Genomic DNA, 14176 nt, shown 5'->3' on the forward strand with positions numbered 1-14176 from the left:
AAATTTCATTAAAATAATTTTTTTTTGGTTTTAATTCTTTTTATTGTACAATTCATGAGTAACAGGGTGATAATTTAATACATGTATACATTGTGTAATTATCAAATGCATTTTCTTAGTATTTACATTTCTCAAAATACTGTAAAATATTTCTTAATAGTCCATATTAAATCAAGTTGTGATATTTTAATACATGTATATGTGTGACACAGTAATTAACACTTTCTTCCCTTAAGAAAGTATAAATCCTTAAAAACTACTGGGTCAAAAAAAAGTTGCATGGGAAAAGGTACATATGTAGACACCAATGAAAATACTACATATCAAAGCATATATTATTCAGGAACAACTGCTGAGATGAAAGATTAGAGATAAAAATATATCTCAAAGTTTTATTTATTTTTTTATTTTTTTTATATTTATTGGTTGCTCAAAACATTACAAAGCTCTTGACATATCATATTTCATACATTTGATACAAGTGGGTTATGAACTCCCATTTTTACCCTGTATACAGATTGCAGAATCACATTGGTTACACATCCACGTTTTTACATATTGCCATACTAGTGACTGTTGTATTCTGCTATCTTTCCTATCCTCTACTATCCCCCCTCCCCTCCCCTACCCTCCCATCCTCTATCTCTACCCCTTCTACTGTAATTCATTTCTCTCCCTTGATATTTTTTCCCCTTTCCCCTCACATCCTCTTATATGTAATTTTGTATAACAATGAGGGTCACCTTCCATTTCCATGCAATTTCCCTTCTCTCTCCCTTTCCCTCCCACCTCTCGTCCCTGTTTAATGTTAGTCTTTTTCTCATGCTCTTCCTCCCTGCTCAGTTTTTAGTTGCTCTCCTTATATCAAAGAAGACATTTGGCATTTGTTTTTTTAGGGATTGGCTAGCTTCACTTAGCATAATCTGCTCTAATGCCATCCATTTCCCTGCAAATTCCATGATTTTGTCATTTTTTAGTGCTGAGTAATACTCCATTGTGTATAAATGCCACATTTTTAATCCATTCATCTATTGAAGGGCATCTAAGTTGGTTCCACAGTCTAGCTATTGTGAATTGTGCTGCTATGAACATCGATGTAGCAGTATCCCTATAGTACGCTCTTTTAAGGACTTCAGGGAATAGTCCGAGAAGGGCAATAGCTGTGTCAAATGGTGGTTCCATTCCGAGCTTTCCAAGGAATCTCCATACTGCTTTCCAAATTGGCCACACCAATTTGCAGTCCCACCAGCAATGTACAAGTGTACCCTTTTCCCCACATCCTCGCCAGCATTTGTTGTTTGACTTCATAATGGCTGCCAATCTTACTGGAGTGAGATGGTATCTTAGGGTGGTTTTGATTTGCATTTCTCTGACTGCTAGAGATGGTGAGCATTTTTTCATGTACTTGTTGATTGATTGTATATCCTCCTCTGAGAAGTGTCTGTTCAGGTCCTTGGCCCTTTTGTTGATTGGGTTATTTGTTTTCTTATTGCTTAATTTTTTGAGTTCTTTGTATACTCTGGATATTAGGGCTCTATGTGAAGTGTGAGGAGTAAAAATTAGTTCCCAGGATGTCGGCTCCCTATTTACCTCTCTTATTGTTTCTCTTGCTGAGAAAAAACTTTTAATTTTGAGTAAGTCCCATTTGTTGATTCTTGTTTTTAACTCTTGTGCTATGGGTGTCCTATTAAGGAATTTGGAGCCCAACCCCACAATATGTAGATCGGAGCCAACTTTTTCTTCTATCTGACGCAGAGTCTCTGATTTGATATCAAGCTCCTTGATCCATTTTGAGTTAACTTTTGTGCATGGTGAGAGAAAGGGATTCAGTTTCATTTTGTTGCATATGGATTTCCAGTTTTCCCAGCACCATTTGTTGAAGATGCTATCCTTCCTCCATTGCATGCTTTTAGCCCCTTTATCGAATATAAGATAGTTGTAATTTTGTGGATTGGTTTCTGTGTCCTCTATTCTATACCATTGGTCCACCTGCCTATTTTGGTACCAGTACCATGCTGTTTTTGTTACTATTGCTTTGTAGTACAGTTTGAAATCTGGTATCGCTATACCTCCCGATTCACACTTCCTGCTTAGAATTGCTTTTGCTATTCTAGGTCTTTTATTCTTCCATATGAATTTCATGATTGCTTTATCTATTTCTACAAGAAATGCCGTTGGGATTTTGATTGGCATTGCATTGAACCTATAGAGAACTTTGGGTAATATCGCCATTTTGATGATGTTAGTTCTGTCTATCCATGAACAGGGTATATTTTTCCGTCTTCTAAGATCTTCTATTTCTCTCTTTAGGGTTCTGTAGTTTTCATTGCGTAAGTCTTTCACCTCTTTTGTTAGGTTGATTCCCAAGTATTTTATTTTTTTTGAAGATATTGTGAATGGAGTGGTTGTCCTCATTTCCATTTCAGAGGATTTGTCGCTGATATACAGGAATGCCTTTGATTTATGCGTGTTGATTTTATATCCTGCCACTTTGCCGAATTCATTTATTAGCTCTAGTAGTTTCTTTGTAGACCTTTTTGTGTCTTCTAGGTATAGGATCATATCATCTGCAAATGGTGATAATTTAAGTTCTTCTTTTCCTATCTTAATGCCTTTAATTTCTTTTGTCTGTCTAATTGCTCTGGCCAGTATTTCGAGAACTATATTGAATAGAAGTGGTGAGAGAGGGCATCCCTGTCTTGTTCCAGATTTTAGAGGGAATGCCTTCAGTTTTTGTCCATTTAGAATGATGCTAGCCTGAGGCTTAGCATATATAGCTTTTACCATGTTGAGGTAAGTTCCTGTTATCCCTAGTTTTTCTAGTGTTTTGAACATAAAGGGATGCTGTACTTTGTCGAATGCTTTTTCTGCATCTATCGAGATGATCATATGGTTCTTATCTTTAAGTCTATTGATGTGGTGAATAATGTTTATTGATTTTTGTATATTGAACCAGCCTTGCATCCCAGGGATGAATCCTACTTGATCATGGTGCACGGTCTTTTTGATATATTTTTGTATCCGATTTGCCAGAATTTTATTGAGGATTTTTGCATCTAAATTCATTAGGGATATTGGTCTGCAGTTTTCTTTCTTTGAGGTGTCTTTATCTGGTTTGGGAATCAGGGTGATATTGGCCTCATAGAACAAATTTGGAAGTTCTCCCTCTTTTTCTATCTCCTGAAATAGATTGTGGAGTATTGGTATTAATTCTTCTTTAAATTTCTTGTAAAACTCTGCTGTATATCCATCCGGTCCTGGGCTTTTCTTGGTTGGTAGTCTTTTGATGGCTTCTTCTATTTCCTCATTTGATATTGGTTTATTTAGGTTGTTTTTATCTTCCTGACTCAATCTGGGTAGTTCATATGTCTTAAGGAATTTATCGATGCCTTCACTATCTTCTATTTTATTAAAGTATAGTGTTTCAAAATAATTTCTAATTATCTTCTGTATTTCTGAATTGTCTGTTGTGATGTTGCCTTTTTCATCCCGTAAGCTAGTAATTTGGGTTCTCTCTCTTCTTCTCTTTGTTAGCGTGGCTAGTGGTCTATCAATCTTATTTATTTTTTCAAAGAAGCAGCTTTTAGTTTTGTCAATTTTTTCAATTGTTTCTTTTGTTTCGATTTCAGCTCTAATTTTAATTATTTCTTGCCTTCTACTGTATTTGCTGCTGATTTGTTCTTCTTTTTCTAAGGCTTCGAGGTCATTTATTTGTTGGCTTTTCCTTCTTTTAAGGAATGAACTCCATGAAATGAATTTTCCTCTTAGTACTGCTTTCATAGTGTCCCAGAGATTTCGATATGTTGTGTCTGAGTTTTCATTTACCTCTAAGAATTTTTTTGTCTCCTCCTTTATGTCTTCTGTAACCCTTTGTTCATTTAGTAGCATATTGTTTAATCTCCATGTGATGTAGGATTTGTCCTTTCTCATTTTATTATTGATTTCCTATTTCATTCCATTATGATCAGATAAAATGCATGGTAATATATCAACCCCTTTGTAGTTGCTAAGATTTGCCCTGTGACATAATATATGGTCTATTTTTGAGAAGGATCCATGTGCTGCTGAGAAGAAAGTGTATCCGCTTGATGTTGGGTGGTATATTCTGTATATATCAGTTAAGTCTAAATTATTAATTGTATTATTGAGCTCTATGGTTTCTTTATTCAACTTTTGTTTAGAAGATCTGTCCAGTGGTGAGAGAGGTGTGTTAAAATCTCCCATGATTATTGTGTTGTGGTCTATTTGACTCTTGAACTTGAGAAGAGTTTGTTTGATGAACGTAGCTGCACCATTGTTTGGGGTATATATATTAATGATCGTCAAGTCTTGTTGGTGTATGTTTCCCTTGAGCAGTATGTAGTGTCCTTGTTTATCCCTTTTGATTAACTTTGGCTTGAAGTCTATTTTGTTTGATACAAGTATGGGCACCCCTGCCTGCTTCCGTGGTCCGTATGTGTGATATGATTTTTCCCAACCTTTCACCTGCAGTCTGTATGTCTTTTCCTATCAGATGAGTCTCCTGTAGGCAGCATATTGTTGGATTTTTTTTAATCCATTCTACTAGCCTATGTCTTTTGATTGGTACATTTAAGCCATTAACATTTAGGGTTACTATTGAGAGATGGTTTGTATTTCCAGCCATATTTGATTATGTAAGTTGTTTATCATGATTTGTTTTTCCTCTATGCTTAGTTTTTCCTTTACTGTACTACCTCCTGCTGTCGGTTTTCTTTGTTATTTTTCATTTCCTCTTCCTGTAATGTTTTGCCAAGGATGTTTTGAAGAGCTGGTTTTCTAGCTGCAAATTCTTTTAACTTTTGTTTATCGTGGAAGATTTTTATTTCATCTTCAATCCTGAAGCTTAATTTCGCTGGATACATGATTCTTGGTTGGAACCCATTTTCTTTCAGCGTTTGAAATATGTTGTTCCAGGATCTTCTAGCTTTCAGAGTCTATGTTGAAAGATCAGCAGTTATCCTGATTGGTTTGCCCCTAAATGTAATCTGCTTCCTCTCTCTTGTGGCTTTTAAGATTCTCTCCTTATTCTGTATGTTGGGCATCTTATTATATGTCTTGGTGTGGATCTCTTATGATTTTGTACATTCGGTGTCCTGTGGGCTTCTGGTATTTGGATTTCTTTTTCATTCTTTAAGTCTGGGAAGTTTTCTAGTATTATTTCATTGAATAGATTGCTCATTCCCTTGGTTTGGACCTCTATACCCTCTTGTATCCCAATAACTCTTAGGTTTGGTTTCTTGATGTTGTCCCATAATTCTTGGATGTTCTGCTCATGATTTCTTAACATTCTCACTGAGCTGTCTATGTTCTTTTCAAGTTGAAAAACTTTGTCTTCGTTGTCTGAAGTTCTATCTTCTAAGTGTTCTACTCTGCTGGTAATACTCTCGTTTGAGTTTTTAATTTGGTTTATTGTTTCCTGCATTTCCAGGATTTCTTGTTTGTTTTTTATATCCTCTATCTCCCTATAGAGTTGATCTTTTGCTTCTTGGATTTGTTTATGTAGTTCATTGTCAAAGTGATTTTTTTCATTGTCTGAATTTGCTGTATAATGTCTTCCTTGAAACTCCAGATCATCTGAAGCATGTATTTTCTGAACTCTTTGTCTGACATTCCATCTGTTGCAGATATTACCTCATCTATTGTTGAATTGACCTGTATTGTTTGTGGTCCTTTCTTTCCTTGTCTTTTCATACTGCTCATGATTCTTTCTAGTTTTGTGAAACTGTTGTGTTAATGTTTTTCCCCTTATATATTTATATTGGTCTTGTATAGCTCCAAAATCCCTCTTTTTCGGAGAAAGACAATATTAACAGTTCCCAATATCAACAGCACATTATCTAAGCACAAATTTTCATTCTTAATACATTTATAGTTATATTCTAAGTCTATAGATGTTGGTTTTAATTACTACTTAAGAATATATTCATTAGTTTCATAAAAGGCTTACCATATCTGGTGGCATATAGAAAACTTAATTTCAGATGAAGGATGTTATACTTAGAGGGAAAGGATTGAGGGTATGAGGTTAAACTAACTTAGCATCTTTGGAGAATTCTAACCAATAGGCTGGTAATTTATGGAAGAATTTATAGATTCAACTTCCTATCTGTATTTAGATAGTTACCCTGCGTATAGATAGCAAAAGTTAGGAGATTGAAAGTGGGATAGAGAGAATACGAAAGAGAAAGAAGAGAAAAAAAATAACAAGGAAGAAAAGAGAAATAAGAGAAGGAAAGGGAAAATAAGATAGAAATAAAGAAAAAAAAGGGGGGAAGGTGGGGTATATGCATTTCCTCTATATTATATTACTTGGTAATTCGGTTGTTCATGCACAGTTCTTGGTTTTACATATGTTGAAGTTGTGGAAGAGAGAGAAGAAAAGAGAGAAAGAAAGATGAAAAAAAGAAAAAAAAAAGTCTCTCAGAACTTTGTTTTCCTTGCTTCCAGTAGATGACGTTGTCTATTCCTAGCTTGAGCCTCTGTATTCTGGGTGGTGGGTATAGCCAGTGTGAAAGGAAATGAGCTTCCACCTGTATCTTCCCTACTCTAGTCTCTGAGGTAGAAACCTCAGGTGCCTGTACAGCTGTTGTTTTGCGTTGATAGCTACAACCCCCAAAAGCTTGTGGGAATTTTGAGTTATCGCAGCTTAAGGGTGGGGGAGTTGGAAACCGGGTACCTGGATCAGCCGCAGAACGGTGTTGGAAGCTACACCCCCTTTGATGGGCTTTAAGGGTTGATGGGCTTCCTCCAGACCAGCACATGGGGCGGGGCCAGACTTCCTCCTCCGGTCTGGCTTGGCGCCAGGCGTCTTCCTCCTCCGGTCTGGCTTGGCGCCGGGCATCTTCCTCGTCCGGGGCTGGCTTGGCGCGCGGCGGGAGCCTTCCTAAAATAATTTTTTAATTACCAAGTATGTGTCCATTTCAGACTTTGCTGCCTGCTTTTGAATCTCATAGGGGACTTCCTATATATGTATCAGAGTTAGTTGATTCTTTTCATATGTATTTTAATCCAGGTTGAGCATCATTAATCTGAATATCTTAAATCTGAAATGCTTCAAAATAAAGAGCTTTTTGAGTGCCAGCATGATATTATGCATGGGAATTTCCATAACAAAAAACTTTATTTTATGCATAAAATATTTAAAAATTGTATAAAATTACCTTTAGATTATGTATATATAAAACATAAGGAAATCTTGCATCATAACTTTTAGGCCAATCACTAAGGTACATGCATCCTATGCATATATTTCAAAATTCACAAGAAATCCCAAATCTGAAACACATCTGGTTGCAAGCAGTTCAGAAAGGATACACTCAACTTAGCCTATACAAAAATGGTTCACAGCCCAAACTGAAACTCATCTCATCATGGAGTATCTAGAAAGATTGCCATGTAATTGTGTTTTGGATAATATTTGTGAAGATTTGATTATGAACAAACCTCAGAGAGCACTAATATAGTGATTTTTTTTTCATGAATCAATATCCTTTATTCACAGTCAGATCTAGGAAGAATCAACTTTTCCTGTTAACTGGTAGTCTACTCTGCCCCATTAATAAACTTATGAAGATCCTATTTTATTCCTAGAATAAAGTTCTTCCAGTTAACTTGACACTGTTCTCTACGTCTGTGCCATTATCATATAGCTGTGATAAATCAGCCCAATCCTTGTCTTTTTGCAGGTAGAACTCTGTACTGTCAGGATTGACCTCTAAAATGAATCCAATTTGCCAAAATCATCAATGCACTTTCCCTCAGCGAAATAAAATTTGGAGCACACAGAATGCCTATATAGGAATGTTGTTTCTGCAATACAAACATCTATTTTAGGAAATATCAATGATTTGGGGGGAGTACACCAGCAAATAGAAGAAGAAAAGCTATCAGACTATAAAATAAGGCCATATTCTTTTCATTATAAACAGAGTTGGTTTTCTTCCTGGGAGAAATAAGACACCATCGCTTCAGACAATAGTGTATCATTAATTTATATCATTGTTCAGCAGACAGTAACACATGTTCTGTAATCATTTCTGTACATAGCATAGCTATACTTGAAGATGTTGCCATGATGTTATAATGCTTTTAAGTCATATTGGACTTCTGATCTCTGTGGTAATAAATATAATTTAATGAAGTATATGCTTCATCAGAATGTTACCAGCAAAGTTGTGTAGGGTCTCTCAAGGTGGTTATGTTTGATAGCATGTAGAAGATCAGAGATTATTTACCAAAGGTAAATAATAATAATGGTTATGACTAATTGCTTCATTGCACTTGGAAGTTTTGGTTCTAGATCTTAAAACAGCTACCAAATTCTGTTGCTGGTACATAAGGAGAGAAAAGGAAAGAAATTTATATCAGGAAATTAGTTTTCTTGGAAAATATTGTTTCAGTATATTAGTGCTGAAACAGTATCAAATCTTTTGAAGACTTGCTCAATATTGACTAACCAATAACACAGAAACACTGACCAGAGTAGTCATGATCATTTGGGCTTTTCCTGCATTTTTCTCTGGATATTTCCATGTGTTACTTTGATAAAAAGAAAATTATGCTTAGATTTCTCTATTAAATCAGACTATCATGGCTTGGTCATGGGAAATAACATGAGGAGGGACCCATTGTTTATAGTATTATTAAAACAAAGCTTGAGAAGACTATTCTCCTTCATTTATGCCTACAGCATGTTCAAACTGAATCAGAGCTCACTTAAAAGCAGAGGTAGGATTGGGAGAAATCTGAAATGCTGGTGGCTTTTTGCCTTAAGACCTGCTTTAGCTTATGCTGTGAGTTGCTTAGCAAAGAAATTTTTAATTTATTAACTGGAGCTTTGTCCCTAAAGCCCAATACTAATATGGACCTTGACAAAGAATCTGTTGATTCTTTAACAGTGCTCAAACCCAGGTTTAGAACTTATTCAGTCCAGTAAATTTAGAGTGAAAGGAATCTGAAGTGAAAAATCAGAGGATTCTTCCCCTTTTTCTAGTGCTAACCTGACCAATACGAGCCATCCAAGGGCTTCTCATATCTAGGCTCTGCTGCTGAATAGATGAGTTTTGGAAAAAAAAAAAAAAGAGAGAGAGAAAGTGAGATTTTTTTCCCCCTACTTTATCTAAAATAGGATTAGAGATATGTGGTGTATTTGTGTGTTTGTCATATATGGAGATAATCTTTCAGGATCAAACACTGAAATGCTTAAAAAATTTGATCATAGCAGTGCTAGAAAAATTAATCACGAGTTAATTAACTTGTACTTTATGAAAGATGTGTAATTTGGGATAGGACAAAAGAGAGAGATGTTAAAACAGACTTCAACATTTTATAAAACTATATGTGACTTTATAGTTGAATAGTTTATATTCAAAATATTTTTATTTGTTCTGTCATTAAGGGGGTGCACCAAATTTTAATTAGAACAAAGAAAAGGTCCTTTGGGTCATGGTATAAAAATGACATTTGTGAAAGGTATAGGGCTGGAGTTGCTGAGAACTTGTTTGCAATTGCCTTGAATCCCATTGCAAGATATAAATCTTATTCAGAGGTGGAGAGGGACCAATTAGAATTAAAATAATATTTTAATTAATAAAAATAAAAATAAACATAATGAAAACATTCAAAGAAAATTTTCAAACAGTTCATCCATGCCTCTGTCACTTTGATAGCTTTTGTTCTAATTTTTATTTTTAGGAACTTTTTAAACTTAGTTCTATATTTTGTCTGTATATAATTTTCTGTTTTTCTTAATCTTGCAAAAATTTTCCATATATCATTAAATAAAAGTTTTAACAGTTAAAGAAAAATCTGTACTCTACCATTTCAGCATTATCTCTTCTAGTTATAAAAGTAAATTAGATCTTTAGTAGTTGGTAAAAAAGTATATATAGATTACAAGTAATAGCATAGGGGTTATTGCTAAATAATGTTGGGGAAGCCTGTGAAATGGTTACTACTCTGAACAGTTTTCATTAAAATTCTTAATTATGTGAAGAGGCATTCTAATCTAGTTTTATTTTTATTTGGCACAATTCTAGAATTAAAGTCAGATCAAATAGTTAGTGGGGTGAATTTGGGGGGAGGAAATTCAAATGCCTTTTCCCTTTCTCCCTCACCCTTCATTCTTCTGTCTCCTGCTCTTCCTCCTGGAAGAGGGTGTAGCGTAGCCTTTACATACTAAATTTCTCTGTATTTATTTAAACATAGATGCATATCTTGCTTTTTCCAAAAAAGGATATCAGGTGACTCACTGCCTGTAATTAATTTGCTACTTTGTATTAAATGATCTTTGCAGATTCTTTTCTCCTTAAAGCCACACAACATTTTATATAATAGAGTAAGAAGGAACATCAGCGTTGTAAGTTTCTCCACAGTAGTGAAAAAGCTTAGGCTAATAAGGGAACCACGAAAAGACTTAGTTCTCCAAGGAAAAAAGCACCACTACATTTGGGCCTTCGTGAAATCCTGCATACTATTTTGCATTTATACATGTATAGTTTCTTTGGTGACTTCCTATATTTGGTTTTAATTTTGGAGTAAATGAGGTTTTTTTGAAAGGTGGATTTATGTTATATTGATGGGCATATTGTCTATTTAAAAAAAAAAAACACTACTGTCTACTGAAAAAAAACACTATTTTGTTTCCACAGAAACCTGCTAATATTTTAGTTATGGGTGAAGGTCCTGAGCGAGGAAGAGTAAAAATTGGTATGTTATATCTTTGATAAGTCACAGTGTAGCACTCTTTTAAAACTTTTGCAGGCAGCATATTACTTCTAATTTTTTTGCTGTAATAATATGCATATATTCATGTAGTTCCATATGATCCAAACCATTTCTAGAGAGTATACATAAAAGTGAAAAATGTTTCTCACTCTTGAAAGGTGTCAGACAATCTTTTGAGACTGGAATGTTCTAATTATAAAACAAGCTGTGCAAGTTTCCTAGAAACCTTTGCCTTCATTAAACATAGCCTATGGAGGTGAGTGGCTTCTATCCCTGTTAGAGGCCACCCTCACCTTGAACTACAAGGGCATACAGAATGTTAATTCTACCATTCGTCGTATTTACCTGAGCCAAATTAGATGAGAACATATGCCTCTGTTGACCTCATCTAGATTAGGAGTTACAAACTTTAGGGAAAACCATGAGGCCCAATAGGTGCAGAACCTTATGTTCTAACAAGACTGTCTGGTAGTCCTTTACCTCATGGGAAAAAATTAATAGGTGTTTTGATCTTAACATGTTTTCTTATAGCTCAGTTTTCTTTATCTTAACTGGTTATTTTTTATTGTCTTTTCTAAGTTGTGTTTATTATTTACATTTAGTTTGTTTTGTGTGTGGGTAGAAGAAAGTAATTCAATTACTTTAATTAATTTAAAGGCTGTAGGATTGTGAGAGCATATAATAAAGTTAATAGTTCTTGCAGCAACATTTAATATAAATTAGAGTTTATAACTTGATTTGCACCACTTTAACAACACAGAAGAACTTGGGTGTTCGTAACCATTCTTCCCTATCCTCCCTTATAAATCCCCCCAAAATCTCACTTTCCATTTTTAATTAGACACTTGAAATACTCTTTTATAATGTAAACTTTGCAAATTGTTAGTTGTGAGAATATTTAGTGCTCTTCAGTGTACTCCACACCATTGGAATTTGAGAATTAGGCTCTGTCAGTATTATTCATCCTGTGCTATCAAATGCTCAAGTCATCAAATGTGCTTTTAAAGGAATCTGTCCAATTCAATTTGGTGGCATCAAATTCAAATGCAAGTTAAAGTAAGCAAGCAAAATAGAGAAGACCCAGCCAAAGAGTGGTTACAAATGTGTTACTTACTGTATGATTTGGGAAAACATTATATAATACCATAAAATAATCTAGTTTGGAATTATACTTCTGTGTAATGCGTAAGATTTTGGCAAGTTCAGGTGACACTACATCCTAATGCATTCACATTTAGGAGCTGTTAATTCTTTTATAAACCAGGATTTAGTAATATGACTCATGGTTTTACTTCTTTGCCAAATTTTTAAATTATTTCCCCCTCCATAATTAAGTTAATTAAAGGAGTGCCTACTTCATTAAAAATCTTTATTAGGAGAATAGAAGTAAAATTATCCGCTAGTGGATGAATCTTAAAATTTTTGAATAGGAGGTGTGAATAGTAGTCATTAAGATTGTGTTAGGCAAAAGCTATGTGAATTGACACTGTATGTGACACTATTAGGAATAAAGAAATGAAAAAGACACAGTTTTTTCCTTAAAGAAGATTATAGTTTAGCAGGACAAACAGCCATGCCTGAACAGCTATGTTATATGTTAAATTGTTAAGTGCCAAGAACTATATCTAAGGTCAGTACCAGTCTGAGGTTTGAGTTTATGATTTCTTGAACCTCAGTTTCCTCATTGAAAAAGGAGATGATGAAATAAGATGACCTTTTAAAGGTCTTTCAGCTTGAAAAAATTCTTTGATCTCTAAAATTAAGTTAATGAAATTTAACCTGAATAAAATGGGAGGAGTGTAGTGGTGTTAAAGTACTTCATAGTCAACTTCTGATTAACTACACCAGTGAACAGGCTTGTTAATGCAAATAATGGAAAGCCTTACTCTAACAATGCATGAGACCAGTACAAAGAATGGAAATGCATCTCAGCAATCCTGACCCTAGTGGTGACGTGGTAGATGAAAAGTTGCCCAGAGAAATAGAGTCTCTCTTGACCTCTGGCAGCAGAGCTTGTCTTTATCCCAATTGAAAAGCTGGGTGACAGTAGTTTGAAAAGAAAGAATATCTCAAACTTGTGTTATATTTAGACTTCTAAAGAGAGTAAGATGTTTTATGGTCACCCTCCCTACTAGATTTTAACAAATTTTCCGTATCTTACTAAATAATGGTGGCAAATTAGACTAATCAGACTTGTAAAAATTGATTTATTTAACTTTTTGTTTGTTTGTTTGTTTTCTTTTTTACAGCTGATATGGGCTTTGCCCGATTATTTAATTCACCTCTGAAGCCTTTAGCAGATTTGGATCCAGTGGTTGTAACATTCTGGTACCGAGCCCCAGAACTACTTCTTGGAGCAAGACATTATACCAAAGCTATTGGTGAGTACAACTAATTAAAATTCCATGTCTTAAGAGTAAAGACTAACCCAAAATTCCACTACTGAGAAATACTGTCATTAGCATTAGGAGTATATTATTTCACATCTCTCTTTGTATAGAAAAATAGATATTCAAAATTTTTAAAAATAAATAGGGTCATATTATGCATTCTGTTTTAAGTAAACATTTTATGTTTCATTTTACTTGAAAAGAGAAAACAGTACAATTTTGAAATCCTTGAACTTCAGACAAATGTTTCTTTTACTAAACAAAATATTAGTTCTAAAAGATTCCCCAAAAATTTAAGGAAAAGATTATTGTGTTAGTCAACTCTTCATCACTGTGGCCAAAATACTAAACAAGAACAACTTAAGAGAATGCAAAGTTTATTTCAGCTTATAGTTCCAGAAGTTTAGTCTGTGGTCAGCTAGATTCCATTATTCTGGGCCCAAGGTTAGGCAGAACATCATGGTGGAAGGGCATGGTGGAGGAGTGCTGCTTCATTTATGGCAGCCAGGAAACAGAGAGGAGCCAAGGGGGAAGGGGCTGCAGGGAAGATGAGCCCTTCCAGGGAATGACCCCAGGGACATGCCTTCTCCAGCCTTGTTCCACTTGCCTGTAGTTAACCACATGAAATGAGGATATACCTATTAGCTTATAGATCTCATAATCTAATCATTTTCCCTCTGAATATACCTACATTAGCACAGAGATTTTAGGGGTACACCTCATATCCACACCATAACAATTTTGGAAAGAAAGTAGAAATTAGGACATCATAATCCATTTCTCTTTACTTGATGGTATTGATTACTTACATATGATGAAGAAGTAGAAAGTTAGTGCTCTTACACTTCTTGCCTAATCTTAGTACTATCATGGTTGTTGTCATCATAGTGGTCGTCATCATCATCATCACTTTATCAGTATATACATTTTTTTCTCTGTTTATTAACATAATTCCCAGTAGTTTATATTTAAGTTATATAATATTATATTCATAATACTCATTTACCACCTTTACTACTACTTTTTCATTACTGACATTT

General features: G+C 34.6%; 1 protein-coding gene across 9 annotated transcripts in view; it reads left to right on the top strand.

The window, feature by feature from the left end:
• Cdk8 (cyclin dependent kinase 8) overlaps positions 1-14176 on the top strand; it is a 171870-nt gene that overhangs the window by 93845 nt on the left and 63849 nt on the right. For 8 of the 9 annotated variants that reach the window (XR_009227182.1, XR_009227183.1, XR_009227177.1 and 5 more), the window contains exons 5-6: positions 10671-10728; positions 12996-13127. Coding sequence is in view for 4 of the 9 variants with exons in the window: in XM_046448141.2 (XP_046304097.1) it covers positions 10671-10728; positions 12996-13127 (190 nt within the window). In the remaining 5 variants the exon portion in view is untranslated. The remainder of the gene's footprint in view (positions 1-10670; positions 10729-12995; positions 13128-14176) is intronic. The other variant, XM_046448150.2, reaches the window with a different exon arrangement.

The sequence above is a fragment of the Marmota monax genome, unplaced genomic scaffold, assembly GCF_021218885.2.
Source record: "Marmota monax isolate L192 unplaced genomic scaffold, Marmota_monax_Labrador192_F-V1.1 WCK01_AAM20220418_F8-fsc00043, whole genome shotgun sequence".
NCBI classification, from domain to species: domain Eukaryota; kingdom Metazoa; phylum Chordata; class Mammalia; order Rodentia; family Sciuridae; genus Marmota; species Marmota monax.